The sequence below is a fragment of the Amblyomma mixtum genome, chromosome 8 (genome assembly GCF_055824585.1).
Source record: "Amblyomma mixtum isolate Tamu chromosome 8, ASM5582458v1, whole genome shotgun sequence".
Taxonomy (NCBI): domain Eukaryota; kingdom Metazoa; phylum Arthropoda; class Arachnida; order Ixodida; family Ixodidae; genus Amblyomma; species Amblyomma mixtum.
The window spans coordinates 14,239,255-14,258,581 of record NC_143019.1 but is presented as its reverse complement, the minus strand read 5'-3'; the positions used below and the strand labels follow the sequence as shown (position 1 = coordinate 14,258,581).

At 45.9% G+C, this 19,327-nt stretch overlaps 2 protein-coding genes across 2 annotated transcripts in view; both read left to right on the top strand.

The window, feature by feature from the left end:
- Positions 1-19,327, top strand: part of hb (zinc finger protein hunchback) — a 79,648-nt gene that overhangs the window by 44,497 nt on the left and 15,824 nt on the right. The window lies entirely within an intron of this gene.
- LOC149331429 (uncharacterized) lies at positions 1,252-4,024 on the top strand. Its single transcript, XM_089557344.1, has 3 exons — positions 1,252-1,273; positions 2,230-2,401; positions 3,223-4,024. Exons 1-3 carry the CDS (start codon positions 1,252-1,254, stop codon positions 3,686-3,688), a joined length of 660 nt encoding a protein of 219 aa, XP_089413470.1. The 3' UTR covers positions 3,689-4,024.

Genomic DNA, 19,327 nt, shown 5'->3' with positions numbered 1-19,327 from the left:
AGTAATATCCATATCACCTTTTAGAATTTCGTAACGCGGTTAACCTCGGCGTTGTGGACCAACAAATATTGCCTATTTAAACGAGTCAAATGCACTGGAGAGGTTGCTTTGCCTGCAAGCTTCTCTAAAGCGCATGTATTTTGGCGCGATGTAGCCAAAATTTGTGGGGCCACAGCGCTGAGGGTAACCGCGTTTTCGAAATCCTAAAAATTGATATGGATAATACCGATGGTGGGCGACACGCCTCTCGATAATTAAGTTGCCAAACAGTAATAGTTAAAAAGTTAAGTATTGTATATTAGTTAACTAACCTGCTAGTTAGCACGTCTTAGCTGTAATCTGACGAACTACTCCACTGACAGTGCTATGTGCCAAAAACAGCGCACTTCTAACTCAACAAGCCTATTTTTAAAAATTGTGCAAAAGTCTTAGGTGAAACGCCCAGTGCAGTAAAAGGGAGCAAGGAAGGTACTCTCTCACGCGCAAATTCAAATGTAGAGAGCAAGGGAGGAAGCCTCACTCAGCGGAGCAAGGCTTCGGCAAAATGACTTATCATCGCCTCAGTAGGAGGAGGAGGAGGAGGAAAAACTTTATTAAAGTAAAGAGCTGTGCGAGCTTACGGGTGGGGCCCTCATTCCAGGGTTCTACTGGCTTCAGCTGCCCTGCGTACCTGTTGTACGAGGGCCCGTTGGTCCTCCAGGCTATCGCTGGTCAGCAGCGCCTCCCACCGCTCAAAAGACGTGTTCTCCTTCTGAGTGTTTGGTTTGGCCTCACGTCCCCACGAAATGTGGAAGAGTGTATTGGCTGTTTCACATGGTGCGATTGTTGCCGCAGCGCAGTGCGATTTCTGCCGGTGTGCGACAGAAATGCGCGTCGTCTTCGTCGCAGGGCCACTGCGACAGAGTTTCAGCAAGTTCGTCGCACTGCCGCGGCGTCGGTGCGGTCGCAGCGATGGTCACAGTAGTCAGCCAATAGCAGCTCAGGCTACATGACAGGAAATGACGGAAGGGAAACCGTCGAAATTTGGCGTTGGCGCTATTTTGACTATCATCTGGCTCTGGAAAGGCACGCCCGCCGTGAACTTCTGCTACCCAACGTTTATAGATACTTTTTGCTGCTACCATGTCACGCACGCTATTCAACGAAATTCTGATTGACGAGATAGAGAAGCGACCACTTCTTTGGAACATTTCATTGAATGACTACCGAAAAACGAACCGCAGCCACCTGTGGCAAGACGTGCTTGACGTTATGAAAAAAATTGACCCATCAGGTATGTACTTTTGCTGTTCTCTCGCGTGCTAATACTCCGTTTCATACATAGCTGTCAACGCTGCCAAAGGTACGAAAGTAGTCCGCTGCAAAAAACGAGCAAAATGTATCCGTCCGCCTCGCGTCGTGGCTGAGTGGTACGAAGCGCGCGCCTGTGCGTTCATTTTACAAGATGCCAAGGTTCGACTCCCGGCTTTTGCTGTTTCTTTATTTCTTTTTTTATTTTTATTAAAATAATCATTAGGTAGAAAGTCGAAACTGTCAAACTCTAATGCCTACCTTGAAAAACACAGCGCTCTTTACTTGCTTCGAAGGGAAAAGGCAGTGTAGTCTATTGGCGACGGACGTGATTGCGAAGTGCTTTTCTCGGGCAATGAGCGACTTTTTAGCATTATCATTATATTATCATTATATTATCATTATATTGCAATATTAACCAACAATAACTTTAATTTTGAGTTCATTACTCTTTTCACTTTCGACGCACTACATTACGATGCGGACGAGGAGCGCGAACAGGCGCCGTAGCCTTGGCTGCGTTGACAGCTATGTATGAAACGGAGTATAGAAATCACCTTGCGTTTCGCTGGCGGGCGCTGTCACTGTTTAATTGGGACGCGGGCGCCTTGCGTTTCGCCTGCACCGAAACGCGGCCGCCACTGCCAGTATCGAACCAGTGCCCCCGGGCGCAGGCCGATCGCCCTAAAAAGTGAACCACCGCTGCAGGGCAGCAGCTGTTCTAGCGTTGCGCTAAAGCTTTCTAATATGCGAGCATGCATGTAGAACATTACGGCGCAAAGCCGTGCACTACTAAACGAAGCCCTTGCGTTCGCATTACAGTCTGGTGTTTGTAGCTCTGGCATGCTAAGCATGTTTTAACTGCGGTAGTTTGTTTTCTAAACTCAAACAAATAAAAATGCTTTCTCCTGAACTTTGTGTCTTGTTTCTACTACACAGTATCTATAGAAGAACTTGAATCACGGTGGCGCAACCTAAAGGACTCATTCCGCAGAAAAATAAAGGAATCGAAAGATAGCACGCGGAGTGGGTCCAGCGGCGGGTCAGTGAAGGCCCGGTGGCCCTACATGGAACGCATGAGGTTCATGCAAGTCATCTTGGAACCACGTCGGTAAGCACCCAGATACATGTATTGCCCAGTGAACAACGCATTGCGTGACCAAGACGACAATCCCATTAAATGAAACCCAGTTTCATAGTTTCATTTGTGCAGCTAGAGTCACCTGCTGAGCTTGATCATATGCTTTCATTTTGAATAAACAGCGCGAACGAAGACGAGCACAAAAGACAAGAAAATGGACGACACAGCGCTGACTAACAACTGAGGGTTTATTGCTGATCACACAAGTATAAATACATAGATGTCGGCGGAGAGGGAAAGGTATACAAAGTGCAAAACAAACAAAAAAACCATAAATGTGACAACAGCAACAGAAGCGCGCTAGAAATCAGCGGAGATTATCAGCCCCCAGGAGTGACAGCTCTTTTTCCAGTAGCGTTAGCGAAGGAGTGCTTATACATGCATTTCCCTGCTTGAATATGTTGTAGGCCTCGATAATTTCCCTCGCAGTTTTTTCCTGATTTTTGGCAATGACCTTGGTCTCATGATATAGCGGTACGCACTGTTTTTTCTCTGTCTTTGCCCATTCATGATTTCTAGCGCGCTTCTGTTGCTGTTGTCACATTTATGGTTTTTTTGTTTGTTTTGCACTTTGTATACCTTTCCCTCTCCGCCGACATCTATGTATTTATACTTGTGTGATTAGCAATAAACCCTCAGTTGTTAGTCAGCGCTGTGTCGTCCATTTTCTTGTCTTTTGTGCTCGTCTTCGTTCGCGCTGTTTATTCAAGATGCTTAACCAACTAGCCCGCCAAAACGTGTTAATGCTTTCATTTACTTATTGCCTCTCTTACAACCTGCTTTACTTGCAGTAGTCATGGCAACATGCAAGTAGAGCTTCGTGAAAGCCTTGATGAGGTGCAAGTGCCGGGGAATGATTCCGAGTTTGAAGTCTACCCGGCAGAGGAAGCCCCGCAAGAGTTAGTGTCACCTGCCGAACCAGACCCTTTGGAGGCCATATTTTCCACCCCCAGCGTGCCCCATGTGCAAACAAGCACAGAAAACCAACCACAGAGCACTGCACCAAGGCCACGTGAGCGTGCAGCAGAACTGGAGGCTGTTGACGCGAGAATTGATGCGATTAGAACCGCCTTTGCGGCTCAGCAGTCGATGGACGATGTTACGCATTTTTTATTATCGCTGCACCCGGCAATGTCTAGGGTGCCGCAAGACATGCAAAGCGATCTCAGAATGGAGTTACTGCACATCATCTCAAACTATTCTGGAGGTGTGTACCCTGCGAACCTGCTTGTTACAGGTGTACAGATTACGGAGTAAGACCACATAGCTTTAGAATAGGAGGACTCAACCGGCTGGAGGGATGGGGAAATAGCGGTGAGCCAGTGTGCATGTGCAGAACAATTACAGCCCTCGGGTAGTTGTTCTGCGCGTGTACACTGGCACATAGCTGTTCCCCTATCCACCTAACCATCTGTGTCCCCCTATTCTAAAACTCCGTTTGCTTCAATGAAAGGTGTACTGTGATTACTATGTGTTCATGTATTATTTACCATGTGTTGTTTCTTCTCATTTTATTGCGTGTTGTGTTCGGTTTTATGGCACATAGGCGGCTAAGACCATCATGCCTTGTATTACGTATTTTGGTTTGGTTTATGGGGGCTTAACGTCCCAAAGACAGGCTATGAGGGACGCCGCAGTGAAGGGCTCTGGAAATATCGACCACCTGGGATTCTTTAATGTGCACTGACATCGCACAGTACACGGGCCTCTAGAATTTCACCTCCATGAATTCGACGTATCTTGGTCACTATAGTAAGATGCAACTTAATAACAGCAGCAGTTGGTAACATTAGCCCTGTAGTGCGCTAATCGTTCGCAACACTAAACTAAATCATCATCGTAATGTGTTACTATATCAGACAAGCCACAGGCATCGAAATTTATTAGTTTATAATTGCATCTAGTGGTTGGCTTCTCTTTTGGGTAAAATGGAAATCATGCACCCACCAGGAACGCTTTTTTGAAGTTATTTTATGTCGTTTACGTATTGGACACACACACCTTACCCACAACTTCCTACTAACAAAACAAGACAAACCTACTTGTGAAAAATGCGGAGATGAACTCGCAGTAACTCACATCTTAATCTCGTGCAGAGAACTTGAAACATTGAGAAACAAGTTTTTTACCCCGTTTTACAACCAACACATCCCTCTTCATCCGTCATTGATTTTAGGTGAAGAAGCTCTTATTGATAAGTCAAGCGTTCTTAACTTTTTAAAAGAAGCCAATGTACTTGATGGTTTGGTTTATGGTGTTTAACGTCCCAAAGCGACTCAGGCTATGAGAGACGCCGTAGTGGAGGGCTCCGGAAATTACGACCACCTGGGGTTCTTTAACGTGCACTGACATCGCACAGTACACGGGCCTCTAGAATTTCTCCTCCAAAGAAATTCCAGCCGCCGCGGCCGGGATCGAACCCGCGTCTTTTGGGACAGCAGCCGAGCACCATAGCCACTGAGCCACCGCGGCGGCGCCAATGTACTTGAAAAACTGTGAATTCCTACCCTGTGCTTTACAATTTATTGGCACACCTCATCCACCTTTTCCATCGTGAGAAGACGGCTCAGGTCCCTATTCCATCGGGTGGGAACCTCGAGATCCTTGCCCCGTCAAGGATGGCTGCTGAGGTTGCTGACCCTCTTTAAAGCTTTTACCATAAGTCACTTCTAAAATTTTGTCTTACGTTTTTATTAGGCTGCATGAATTAACTTTTTAGGCCCTTTACACAGCCGTTCATTTAGACTTTTGTATAACATCTATATAAAAATATTTTTATACCCTGAGCTTGGCGCATGATAGCCTTAGTTGCTTATGCGCCATTAAACTCAACTCAACTCTTTTGGGTAAAAAGAAAAGCTTTAACAACAAACTACTCCTTTCTCGTGGCAGAATTGTGTTTGTGTGCAATGCAATTACGTAAAAATGAATTTTTTTTCGAACTCAAGGTGTGCCTCCTGTAATTGCTAGACTGTGTGGCATGTGTTTTTGGTACAATTGTTGCTGTCAGTTTTTGTGGTTCATTGTTGCAGTGTTTTTTTATCACGTTTTTTCGTTCACATGGCAATTCACCTGTACTTTTTTTTTTGTTCCTCTTTCTTACTGTGATACCCTCCCTCCTACTGTAATGCCATTTAAGGTGGTGTGGGTACTGTGACAAATATATTAATTAAAAAATGAGCTAGTGTGCCATTATATGAAGCAGTAAGTCGTTTCTTTGTAACACGTATGTTTGCCCCGTACGCCTCTGCTTATCTGCCTACTCACCCACAAGCAATGTATGCTTAGGTGCGGTAGAAAATATAATCGAGAAAAAAAAAGAAGAGCTACAAACAATTTTATTATATAAAAAATCAAGTGCAAGGCTAATTATAGCTGTAGACCAGGACAATCTTGACACAAGTGTTTCCATGGTGAAACATTGATAAATACTGAAGGAATGTAATGCACAGGTAAATAAATTATGTACAGCGAACTTATACAGTAAAAAAATGAGGATTATTTCACTATACAGAAAATAACAGAGACCAAAGAAGGGTACAAAACATATGAACTGTTCCAATTGAATTATCCACTAATTACGCAGGCCAGCAGATGTTCGCTGCCATGGCACAGCACCACAAGAACTTGAAAAATATGTACAAAATAAATCCCTGCTTTCTGCAGCTGTCCGGCTGTAGTTGTGTCCAGATGGTGGCTGAAGATCAAGCATACCCGATCCATCATCTGAAAACAACTGACCATTGGCTGCATCTCGAGGTTCATCATCAGAAGTGGCAGACATGTACACGACATCGCCACGAAGAAAGTTGTGAAGCGCACAACATGCCATCACAACATAGTCGGCATTGCTTGGCAGAAGGTTGATGCTGCGTCGAAAGATGCGAAACCGTGACACCATAACCCCGAAAGTATTTTCCACGCACCTTCTGAAAAGCAAATGGTAAATGATAAATTCGCACGCTGCATTAATGTGACTGTAAAAGAGACACAGCAGAACCACCACAATCACCTTGCTCTGCTGAGCCTGTAGTTGAAGATTATTTTTTCTTCACTTTGGCTCCTGCCAGAATAAGGCCGGAGAAAATCCGGCCGAAGCTGGAACGCTTCATCTCCCACAAACACATGGGGTGCTGCCGTCTGTGTGCCTGGCAGGTGTTCTGGTCCAGGGAGCCCAAGACTGCTTCTTTCAAGGCACTTGCCAAACCGTGACATGTTTAAAGTACCCCCATCGTTTTGCCGACCATATGCACCAACATCAACCATCACATACTTTAAGTTGCTATCGGCAACTTCCTGCCATTTTTCAGTTGTTGCCACCTGAAATGGAAGCTATTTAAATTATATACATTTTACAATTAAAGCACCAAACTGCTTGTTGAGACTAATAGTGGAGATAAACGGTGAAATCTGCATTACTGCATGCAGAACTCGCTCTTCAATTGCACAAAAAACTAGTTTAGCTCACTTGTGCATAGAAATGAAGATACAGTATATACCTTAATGTACAAAGGCTGCAATGTTGTCCACAGCAGTCTGCATGTAGAATGAACTGTAGTGGATACTGTTGATATCCCAACACGGAACTCCAGGGCCACATCCTGCATGTACATGCCTGAAGTCAGGTATCTGGGAAAAAAAAATGGACAATTACGAGGCTTTCACTGAAGCTTATTTGCTAGATGTTTTTAGTCATTGTGCAAATTAGGACCTGAAAAGAGTCTACATCTGGGAAGAGCATAAAATTAAAAGGACACTGGAAAATAGCAGCAAACAAAAAGAATGACATATTAAGGCAAAGTGATTTCAACGTACTGATATGTTTGTGTACGTACCTTAGCGTTATTGCCAGCCGTGCTCGCGACGGCAATGGCTCGCGCACAACATAAGCTTTTGTCAGATGATCCTCAAGGAAGGAGTGCAACTCCTCAAACTTTTCAGGCGTCATCCTGCAATATTTCTTGAAGTATTCGGGGTCGCCAGACATAAGCAAAAGCATCTGCACACAGAAATTCTAGTATGAGAACACAAGCAAGAGAGGAATAGACACAAAATGAATTTTGACAGTATAAACTCACCACTGTGTAGAACACTGACTCTTCCTTGCGGTTCAGCCATATCGGCCGCGTTCACCACCGCCTAGGTACCGGAGCGCTCAAGAGAATCCTTTTCTTCTGCAGAAGGTAATACTCTTCCAATAGGAGGAGCTGCTGCGGGCTGAAATGCGGTAGTAGAGCGCCTGCTCGGCCGTCTGCCAGCACCGAAACTTTGCATGTGGCTGGTGTACTGTTCATCAACAGCTTTTTCTTTTCAAGGAGGTAGTACTCCTCGAGAAGCAAACTACTTTGCGCAACTGACAGGTCCATAGCGAAAGAAACGGAGGCTAGAACGGTCCCTCTAGGGTGCCACGGTTGAATGCTCCGCGTCAAAGATCGCGCGCCGGAGGTTGATCCGTGCGTACCGTGCGCAACACTTTGTTGACTTCGCGGTGAGATGCGCGTAGTTGCGTATCTGGTAACAAAGGCAAAAAAAAAAAAGAAATCTCGAAAACGTTTTATTGAACAGTATAATACATCACGGCTCAATATAATTGCCCATGATTACGACACCAACGCCTTCTACGATGTTTTACATTTATTGCAGCCAAAGAATTTTTGGCCACTGAAAGGCGGCACCGACGGTAGGGTGCCGACGGCACCGACTGTAATCGTTGGCATGTGAAACGGCGGCTGCGATTACCGTCGCAACGACAGTGCGACGGTAACGACAGTGCGACCATGGACATGTGCCGCTGTACTATCGATTCGCTGCTTCTGTAAGAGCCGGAACGCCAGCGACCGCGGAGACCACCGCCGTGGTGGTTGCCATTAGGCATTACGAGTCCCAAGGCCAAAGCGCTCATGTGATAACAGACTCACAACACGCGTGTCGAAACTTCCTGAGAGGCGAGTTCCCGTGCACGTCAGCCGGCTCTTGGGCACTACACCCCTCACAAAGCACCAACCAAATCATCTGGACACCAGGCCGAGAGGGAATGAAGGGAAACGAGAAGGCACATGCTCTCGTTCGAGGCATATCAACTGCGCGGGGCCACAAACCGTGCCCGGTTTTACCCCTCTACCACGGCCGCTCGATCTCCCGTAGATAGTTCCAGGTATGACGAACGCTTCGAGTTTCAACGTCTTCAATATTAGTAAATTTGGAGGCACTTTTTGACAAATTTTACAACTGTCAGTTCATTGCACTTTGGTGTGAGAAATGGGAAATGAAAATCAACTTCAATAAGACCACATTTACCCATATAACTAACAAGCGAAAAATAATTTCTTTTCAGTACAGTATTGCAGGTCACGATTTGGTTAATGTTAGTACGTTCAAGTATCTGGGGGTGTCAATTTCTCACAACCTAAGTTGGCACAATTATGTCGAAAATGTGTGTGCGGTGGCACATAGAAAACTGTGTTTTCTGAGAGGAAAGTTGGGGAGAGCAACAACAACAACAGGAAAGTTGGGGAAAGCAACGAAAGATGTCAAACTTTTAGCATACAAATCTCTCATATGACCTTCCCTAGAATATGCATCTGTAGTATGGTCTCCTCAGCAGAAGATTCTTTCAACGGAAATAGAAAAGGTTCAAAGACATGCAGCGAGATTTATTTCTTCAAAATACAAGAAAACAGATTCGGTAACGGAGATGTTAAACTCATGCAGTCTAGAAACATTAGAAAGAAAGACGTAAAAAGAAGAGATTAAAAATACTTTACCAAATCATTCACGGAGAAATTAACATCAATAAAGAAAAATATATGCAGCCTCCAGATAGACTGAGCTCCCACCTTAATCACCACAAAGCGATTCGGCCATACTTGACCCGAACTAACGTTAGTTCGGGTCAAGTATGGCCGAATAACGTCTTTCACTGCTCATTCTTTCCGGATGCTATTGGGCACTGGAATAAACTGCCCGCTCACGTTGCTGAGTCTACAGGTGTAGCGGCATTCCTGAATGCACTTGGGGATTCCGTCTAGGCATGGGATCCCTGTAGATATGCATGGAATCCCTGTAGAAAAGGTACATAAAGGTACACCGAGGCTTTTTATATTTCGCGACAGGGAAATTCATGCATAAGCGCACCGTCCATTTCTTTAACAGAAAAAGAGCTGGCATACCTGGATCACACGTGGAATTAATATCTTTTCCTTTCCCCCCTTTTTTGGTTTTTTTGGTATTTTTGTTTCGCCTTCGTGATTGTGATTGTGACCATGAAGTTTCCTGTTTTTGCACCCTTTATGTACCTTTTGCACCCTCAGAAGTCTACCTATGCCACCTGGGAAGGCAAAACGTACATACAGAAGTCAGGTGTATGTATTGGTTCATGTGTGGCGCCCGTACTCTCAGACATCTTCCTCAGTAGCGTTGACAGATGTCTTGAAAGCCGTGTGAACGACATGTGTTCTCATGTGTTTAGGTACGTGGATGATTATCTGGTATTTGTGGACAGTGCACGCTTCACCGACAAGGTTGTGAATATTTTGAAGGTCTTCCGGGAGTGTGGACATGGTCTCGTTTTCACATTCGAATTACCAGCCAGAGAAAAATTGCAGTTTCTTGATGTGCTGCTATCTTTCAACCAGACTCATGTTTGCTGGCGCTATCATCCGCGATCAGTAAAACCCCTACTGCATTGCGCCTCAGGCCACTCGAAAGTTGTAAAAAATGGCATTGTACTCTCATGCCTACGTTCAGTCCTGGTAAAGTACTGCACGCACGGCATGGCTAAAAGTTTTCATGAACAAGTAAATAGAATAAAGACATCAGGCTATCCGGACAGCGCAATTGGTTTTGCATGCGAAAAACTTATCCGCTGGGTAAAAGGTATTGCCCCAAAGAAGGAAAAGGACGAGAAGATAAAGAAGAAAAAAGTGGTGATACCATATAAGCATCAACTTTCGCACAACCTTGTCAACGTGGCCAGGCGCTATGGCGTACAGGTAATCTTCTCGGCCCCAAACAAGCTCAAGAAAGTGTGCGGTCTAGTAAGCAGAACAATAGGGAACCAGAGAGGACAAAATAAAATTAAGAAGAAGACATGCCATCCTTCGGGATTCATCCCGTGCAAAACGGGTGTGGTATATGAACTGCCCGTCTCCTGTGGCAAGACCTACATAGGTCAGACAGGGCGTTGTGTAAACGTGCGGCTAAAAGAACACGAGAAATCGCTCTCTGGGTCGAAGTCCTCGCATTTGGTTGACCATTGCCAAGAATGTAAGGAGTGCAAGCCGGATTGTGTGCCGGAATGTGGCCCAGTGTGCAAGAAAAAATGCAATCCACTTTATGCGCAGGCTGAAATTCTGTCACATCATAGAGAACGCCTCCAGCGCGAAATTACCGAGGCTTTTTATATTTCGCGACAGGGAAATTCATGCATAAGCGCACCGTCCATTTCTTTAACAGAAAAAGAGCTGGCATACCTGGATCACACGTGGAATTAATATCTTTTCCTTTCCCCCCTTTTTTGGTTTTTTTTGTATTTTGGTTTCGCCTTCGTGATTGTGATTGTGACCATGAAGTTTCCTGTTTTTGCACCCTTTATGTACCTTTTGCACCCTCAGCACTCTTCAGATGTATCGCCCTCTAAGGTTTATCTTGACCATATCATGTATGTTTCTTCTTTTTTGATTTACTTCACGAGATGGGTATATATGTTATGTGTTCTTCCATTAAAGTTTTAGTTGCGAAAAAGCGCTCGTGTTGTGTCTTCACTCCTACTTTGTCCTCGTTTTTGGCGCTAAACTTCATCATGACCACACCAAGTGGTCTTCTGTCGCGTCCAGGGCGTTGGAAATGCCAGTTTTCTTGAAACTCTTCACGACCACGTCAGCGCCAATCAGTCAGCGCCATGGCGAAGCGGCACCGAGAGCACGGTGACAAAAGTAGCACGCACTGAGCGAGGCCTACGAAAGTCTTCGCAAAATGGCAGAACTATGCGCGGAACTCGGGAGAACGTGCGGAGGTACCAGCGGAACAAAACTGACGAAACACCTTCTCGCTCTCTTGAATGTTTTTATGTAGCCCAAAGATTCCGCTTTGCTTTGAAGTAATCATTTTCTTTCCTATCTGAGCTGTAGTTGTCTTAGGCTGTAGCTGGGTCATCCGCTCCTTTGTATCTGTTAGTCCTTTTATCATTAGTTTGGTAATGCTATATTTTGATAGTGCATGCACTTTTCCTTAGTTCTGTCGAGTGATGTTGGGGATGCGATGATTATGCGAGGAAAAAAAAATTCCAATTTTCGATAGGCAATGTGGGGGGTTCGAGCATTATGCGAGTGCGAGCATTATGCGAGTAAATACGGTATTCATAAATAAATAAATTCGGCAGGAGAGTGCCAGGTTTTCTATGCAGCCACGCCGACTGCATGCATATACACATGGTGATAATCAGGCGTGCTGTGCGATGTTGGTGGACGGTAACCAGGAAAGGGGAAAATTCGGACCAATCCACTTTAATTTACTAATACTCAAGACTCATCTTAGGAACATAAAAGTTAATCTACAGCAATACAGCAAGCCATGCAATTGCCTTAACTAAACGCAGGCCGCCGTCCCAGGCATTGATACCCTGGTAAAGCATTGCAGAAAATGTATATTTTATTTTGGAAAAAAAAAGAAATTGTCACTCACTTTTACTTGTAGTTAGGAACGGCATACAATGAAGCTAAATTTAGTAGTCGAAACCACCGTTAACGGACGCTAGTTTCGCCTATCAAACGTAATGAACCAAGTAGCCGCGGCGTTGTAAACCTTCTGAAGTAGTTTCAGATGCTCTTCGGTGACACCTTAAACAAGCTTGTTCGTTTGCTATACGCGCACAAAATACTGCCTGCCTTCTACCATAAACTTCGCACACCAGTATGATTCCTGAGAGCCCATCTGTTAGGCAACCAGCCATGCCGCTGCTCTAGTACCAGTTTTCAATCTCTCCGGATACTTCAAACGTTCTTTTAAAAATGAAAATGCAAAAAAAAAACACTCTACGAAGCAAAGGGCCCACAAGAAACAAACAAACGAAAACCGACCATTTGCAAGGCCTTTATGGAAGAATCGCTGTCTTCAGAACCACGTGACTTCCCGTCACACTTACGTGAGTTTCCCGTACACAAAAGCAACTCGCTTTTTTTTTGGCTGCGCCGAGCGTTCTGTACCAAAAGAAACGCTGACATAGGTGAGGCATACATACAGAGAAGACGAAGAAGTAACGAAAAGCGAGGAACGAAAACTTTCCCAAGGAAGCCTCGATGGCCTTGAGCTTTTGAGCAGTGCGAGGCACCGCTGTGGCGCGGTTTCAAACCGGCGAGTCGTAAGACACCCGCTGCGCGAACCGGCGTACTACAAGGCGTACTCGCCCCCGGTTGCACAATGCGCCCCGTCCAGAGGCTAGCGTAAGCTTGCGTGCTTTGCTCTGCTATTCGCTTCTGCTACTGTGTAGTCTGTACTCAACCCACACACCGCGCTTGCTTTGAATCGCCTTTCGTGGATCCCCCGCTGTGACCGAAGCCCGCAGAAAGAGAAAAAAAGGCTTGCGCGCGGAAAGAAATAATTGCGGCAATCTGTCCGCTGCTTTTCACCCAGCCTCCGCTCGGTCACTGCGTGCAGTTTCTTTTTTTTTTCCTTTGCCCTTTTTCGCCCCCACGGACCAGGTGCCTCGTAAATAAGCGTTGGCTGCGCCATCGCACGGTCTGCTGAAATGGAAGAAAAGGGGCGACCGTTCATTTTTGTTGTTGTTTATTGCGTGCTATTTTTATGCTCTCCGGTGTTTTGTTTACAGCCTCCTTTTGTATACTTTCTAACAATATACGAATAATGTCAGACGGTACGTACGTACAGCTAACAAATATAAAAGTAAATACATGCACTAAGAACGCACAAGTGCGTCCCGCAGATCAAAGCTGCAAGAGGATGTCCCGTTAAGCGATATATTCAATACCTACACGGTGATATTAGCAGAACAATAAAGACAGCTAAAAGGAAACATACAAAATCAATGGGACAAGAATTTCGCAAAATAATAAAACTAATTTTAGGAAACTTACATGCGAGTATTAACAGGTAACAAATTGTGGGAAAATTGCCGAATGCGGTAACACTTCCCGGCACATTAAATCACAAAGGTGAGGAAAATACTGAAGCAGGCATTCATTGTTTTGAGAACGGTATATTGATATAGTAATGATATTGAATAACACGGATAACAGTTTAAGTTAACAATGAGGAAGACTGTTTGCCATGTGTAGGTAGGTTACTCACAATAGTAATCCGGCATTGTTAGGAATGGTTCGTAGTAAAAAAATGTATTCCCTGGAAAATGTACTTTGATTGGCTTTGATAAGGGCTTTCCAGTTTGATAAATTTGAGAGTATAGAGTTGTGTATTGCTTTGAAGAGCAGAACTGCGAGATTAGAAGTAGCCAATGAAGCGAGTAAATGAACGTTTTGATCATTAAGAATCGAGATCGCATCACTATGATAAGACTAAGTTATTATGCGAACCGCCCGGCTCTAAATGTGTTGACATTGATTTAGTTGAGGTAAGTAGGTGTTTCTCCACAATGTAATGCAGCAAGTGAAGTGACTACGAATTAATGCTTAGTACAGGGAAAACGAAGTTTCTGAATTAAAAAAACAGCACTACGCTTTTAGAAAAGTTCCGATGTAGAAAGTACCATTTGTATTAATATGAGATGTATTCAGTATTATAGGTTTTTTTATCAATAGTGATAACAAGAAAAATTGATTACCAACAATTCTTTCGGCAATTTAAAACAATTACAAAGACAAACATGGAATCGCAAAAACTATATCGCGTCGGCTGTTTGTAATGATGCAGTTCAGTGTTCTTGCTCGTCTCTGGACTTTGTGCAGTTATTGTTCATTTGTTGAGGAACCTCTCCCTGTGTAAGATTACGCTGCAAGGAAATTCCTTTAAACAGACCGAGCTCATCAGTCAAAACTCCTTTGTATCGGGCGGCGAAAACTGTCTTCCAGCAAATAGCCCCTAACATGTCTTCTCCGAATACATTAAGCAAATTTTTTTCGCTCCTCGATCAAACTATTTTCAGGTCTTCTTGGCATAATGATGACGATGATGAATTAATGCTCATGCCCTTTGAAACGGGTGGACACCTTTACGATGTCCGTACGAAGTACCGAAAAAAGGAAAACCCATATCCACTCACTTGGTCACTATGTAGAGTCGTAGGACAGAGCACTAGAGACTAGGGACGAGCTAGTGAGTTGCACGGAGGCCCCTTTCTGGCCCTACCCCTGCTTGCCCATCCACACTCCATCTTTTTTTTTCTACCAGTCCCCTTTTGTCATCGAGCTCGGACGCCGTCTCCCGCCGCGACGGGCGCTGTCGTCTCAAGGAGCGCAGCTCACGCCATGACGAGTCTTTTGTCCGCGCAGCGCAAATGACCTGAGCATGTCAAGAAAGGTTTGAAAAATGGGGTGGAAAATGCGTGCTGGCGATAACATCAGAAAGAATCGAGGCAGGCGTGGGTAGGTGCGGTCAAAGCGCGAGTGAAAAATGGAAATTAGACGTCGACTGGTGACCACGGAGACAGGTTGGAGCGAGATCGCGTACGAGTGTTCACAAAGAGCGGAGGTAATTACGCATTCCAGGAGCACATTAGCGCAGGCAGCCAAGAAAGCCCTTTCGCTTTTGCTTGGGCGGAATCTCAGGTGGTCATTTTGATCGCCACGGAGAATGAAACGTACACCTTGCCCGAATGTGCGCACAGATTTATAGGTTACGGGTTTGTTATGGATCCACTGCATGTGCAAACCACATAATGGTATTAGGTAGCTAGGTATGTAGTGGACTACGAGACACGCTTTAGCGGAAGGTTCCGGAATAATTTCGACCATTTGTAATTGTTAATGAGCTTTGGCATTGCACAGCACTTCGGCGTTTCGCATTCCTCTTCAGTTGAAATCCGGCCTCCGCTGCCTGTATTCCATCCCACGAACATTGCCTGAGCAACTAAACGCCATAGCTAATATGCTGCCCCGGCGGGTCAAATCATACAATGCGATCCCCTAAGTACATCGATATACATGTTTAGATATTAAACAGGATGAAGTGCTGGAAAGAAGATTCGAAGTTTCTTCAGCGTTTCTTCACGCGACTGATACCAGGCTCTTGCTTCAAGAAATTATTTCATTTTCTGACAGTACGGTGCATCCTTTGGGTAATGGACAAGTTCTGCACCTCAACTAAAAACTGAGCCTGCATATTGATGCTTATCCATAGTAACAAGGATACACTCGCAATTTTAACCATGTCAAGCTGACCTGCACTGTACTCGCGTACGATGCGCAATGTACGATGGCGTGTGGTGAATATACACGCCAAAATTAGCGCCTGTTCAAGACACAAGAACAACTTTCTCGCATGGAGGAGGTTTAAGTATCGTTGAAGACCCCCGTCAGAGTCCTGTCGACCGGCGACTGAGACGTGGAGTGGGTGAAAGAGGATCTCGCCTGTCGGCGGAGACGGCGGCCGGACTCGCACAGGAACACGGGTCTCGAGCCACGTGCCGAGGTCGCAGCGCAGCCCCTGCCTTCCTTCCACCCCTTCGTAACCCCCCCCCCCCCCCCCCCCCCCCCCCCCCCCCCTTCAGCCCACACTGAAAGCACCTCGCAGCCGGCTCACGTGCCTTGCACATGGCGACGGTGCTACGATGCATCGCTCCGGGTCCTTTCGTCTTTGGATATATCTTTTTAACTGCCCTCTCGGCTCGTTTTTTTTCTTCCTCACACCGGCCCGAAGCGCGTCTAGATGCTCGGACAGGGCGTCACAAACGTGCGTGTGTGCATTTGTGTGTCCGGTGATTTGACGCAGCACCGGGAACAGTTGCGCAGGACAGAGGGGGCTCCTAAACTCCCCCGTTTCTCCAACTCACCCCTCTTTACTATTTTTTGCTTCTACTTGCTCTTGACCCCTTTGCCCCTGCTCCCTCCCGGTGGTGCTCCTCCGTTGCAACCCATCCGTCGCGCCGCCGGTGCTACGACGACCTCCCGTCGCGATGGGTCCAAAGCGAAGCGCCTCTGTTTTCTTTTTCTTTCCTTCTTCGTTCCCGCTCGCGCGGGATCGGGTTTCGCGCCACCGATGCTGCGGCTTGAAGCGCGTTCGTAGAAAAAGAGAGAATGAACGAATACGCGAAAGAAACGCGGGCGAGCCTCGGAAAGATGGACACCACCTGCGTTGTACCCTCACCCCTTGTCCACCCGGAGAAAGAAAGAAAGAAAGAAAGAAAGAAAGAAAGAAAGAAAGAAAGAAAGAAAGAAAGAAAGAAAGAAAGAAAGAAAGAAAGAAAGAAAGAAAGAAAGAAAGAAAGAAAGAAAGAAAGAAGCGAGACGAAGCTTCTACCCCTGTCCGTTTCCTGCGTACATCCCCTTACGCCCCGAACGGCTCTTTTTGTGAAGTTCCAGCCGCCGCCGTGTGAGGGCAGCACACGCATTTACGCAACGCCACCGTGTGGGGGCAGCACGCGCATTTACGCAACGGAAGGCACAGCCGGAGAGAAAGTAGAACAAAGTTGTTCGTCTAGCGGAGCGTGCCGGATGTTGCAGTTGTAACACGAGCCACGCGCGCGCGCGTGGCTACTGCAGGCTGCTGCGTGCAACATGCGGTCTCGCACGTGGTGGCGCGTGCCGCGGTTAGTGCCCCCTCGTTAATGACAACTGCGCCCGCCCGGCACCGGCGGTTCGCTGCTGAAGACGTGCACATTATAACAGAGCTGTTCGTGGTCCTTACGACGTTTTAGGAGGCTAGGAGCGAGCGTAATTTTATTGGTAACGCAGTTTAGGTGGTTATACATATAAAAAAAAAACGACTACGATTCTCCTAGCTAATGCAAAATTTGAGCGCAGCTCTGTCAGTGTCTCAAGCTCTGTAGGCTCTTCGTTTTGCTTTGGTGGGTCTTCGACACGTCTGGCGACGATATTAGTTCGATAGTAGTATTAGTTGATGAAGACGTCGAGGTGCAATGCACAGCGCGCGAGAATATATCTATTAGTCCAATAGCGGTATTAGTTGAAGAAGACTGATTTATTGAAAACTTTGATTTAAAACTTGGGCTTCAAAGAGGGAAACTGTGCCTACATCATCATTCGAACTGATACTTTCACGTTCTAGCATAAAATTTTCAATCGTTTCTACAAATTTACCACACCCTGCACATATGTTACCTTGGTTAGATTTCTTTTTTTAGCTTCGCGATTTAAGGCACCTTCAATTATCGTAGAACGACACCTTCCTGAATTGAGTTTGCCAATATCTGTACAGTTGCAAAGTCTGCTTCTTTTTCACTGAATTTTCACTTTTACCTGTTGTTTAAAACTCTTCATTTCTCCGTTAATTACCATAGCTGCCCACCTGTTGTCTAATTTCCTCAGGCGTTATTCGCATAATATTTTACTTTGAGCTTCCCGTGCCTCAGATGATGCCGTATACCCATGTCTCCTTGTACTGCCTCATTTGTGGTTTTCGCCGTGGGCACCTATGATGCGAACCTTCCAACAGCTCTCTGATTTATTCCCACTCCATACTGAACTTCTGTGCTTGGGCACAAAAACACATCCCCAAAAGTAAGCCCTGGTACCATTATTTCTCTCAAATACCCCTCAGTACTTTATACTTATGGTAACACCCCAATACCATACTGCGCCGCCGCGGTGGCTCAGTGGTTATGGTGCTCGGCTGCTGACCCAAAAGACGCGGGTTCAATCCCGGCCGCGGCGGCTGGAATTTCTTTGGAGGAGAAATTCTAGAGGCCCGTGTACTGTGCGATGTCAGTGCACGTTAAAGAACCCCAGGTGGTCGAAATTTCCGGAGCCCTCCACTACGGCGTCTCTCATAGCCTTAGTCGCTTTGGGACGTTAAACCCCATAAACCAAACCAAACCAATGCTATACTGCCGCGAATCTTTGCACTGTTCGTTCGTTCACACTCAAAGCCACCGCCACGCAGCTTTATGTTTGTGATGCAAGATGCGACCAGACATATCGATTGATCGCGGTCACGCGCAACAGCTTCCACATTTTTCCAGATTGTTGTTATCTTTGGTTCCTTATCGCAAAATGTCCTTGCCATCTCAAAGTTGAGCGCGACCAAGAATTGAAGGCATTTTGTTCGACAACCGCCGAGCATGCTTCTTTGTGGGCGCAGGTCTGCCCAACAAAGAGTTTTCTTCTGAAGCCTTTTCGCCGTCTTCCTGACTGCCGGACCACCGTCACCATTACGTTACCTAACAGTCTGTTCATGCTCTTCCACGTATACTATCTGTCCTTCCTTTACCCATACCCCGAGACGTGTATTCTGCCAGTCCGGTTATCTCACGGCCTTGTATTGTTGAAAACCATCAGTCCTGAATTAATTGCGCTAAAAGTGAAGTCTAGAGAGTCTCCTTCGTCTCCACATATATTAACCAAACTCTGGAATTATACCAACCTCTACCTATTAGTGGCGCCACACCGCGGCGATCAGAAAGAACAGAAAAGTCCCAAGAAGTGCCACTGCTAAGCGAGAGATGTGAGTGGCTTTGAAGGTATATAGAAGGCGCTGGTTGACGTTGGCCGGTAAGGCGCCTGTCTCGCAGTCTCAGGGTTTCGGACTTTATAACAAGCTACGTGCCGAGTCGGGACTTTTTAATTTTCGAGTTACTGGGGAGCTTTGTGACGCATGTATACACTGGACAGATTTTCGATGGAAGAAAGTCAAGAACGCATCCAGCAAAGAAATAAAAAAAAAGAACTATGCATAACGTCCGCGGCGCCCCCACCTGGTCACTTCCGATTCTTCTACAGTGGTCGTCGCGTCTCGCAGTGTTCACAGTGG

What these genes read in the sequence shown, in the direction of transcription:
- LOC149331429 (XM_089557344.1), top strand. Translation starts at nt 1,252, where the DNA reads ATGAAAAAAATTGACCCATCAG. An exon ending in GAAAAAAATTGACCCATCAG is followed by an intron (nt 1,274 to 2,229) that starts GTATGTACTTTT and finishes TCTACTACACAG; the next exon opens with TATCTATAGAAGAACTTGAA. An exon ending in GTCATCTTGGAACCACGTCG is followed by an intron (nt 2,402 to 3,222) that starts GTAAGCACCCAG and finishes CTTTACTTGCAG; the next exon opens with TAGTCATGGCAACATGCAAG.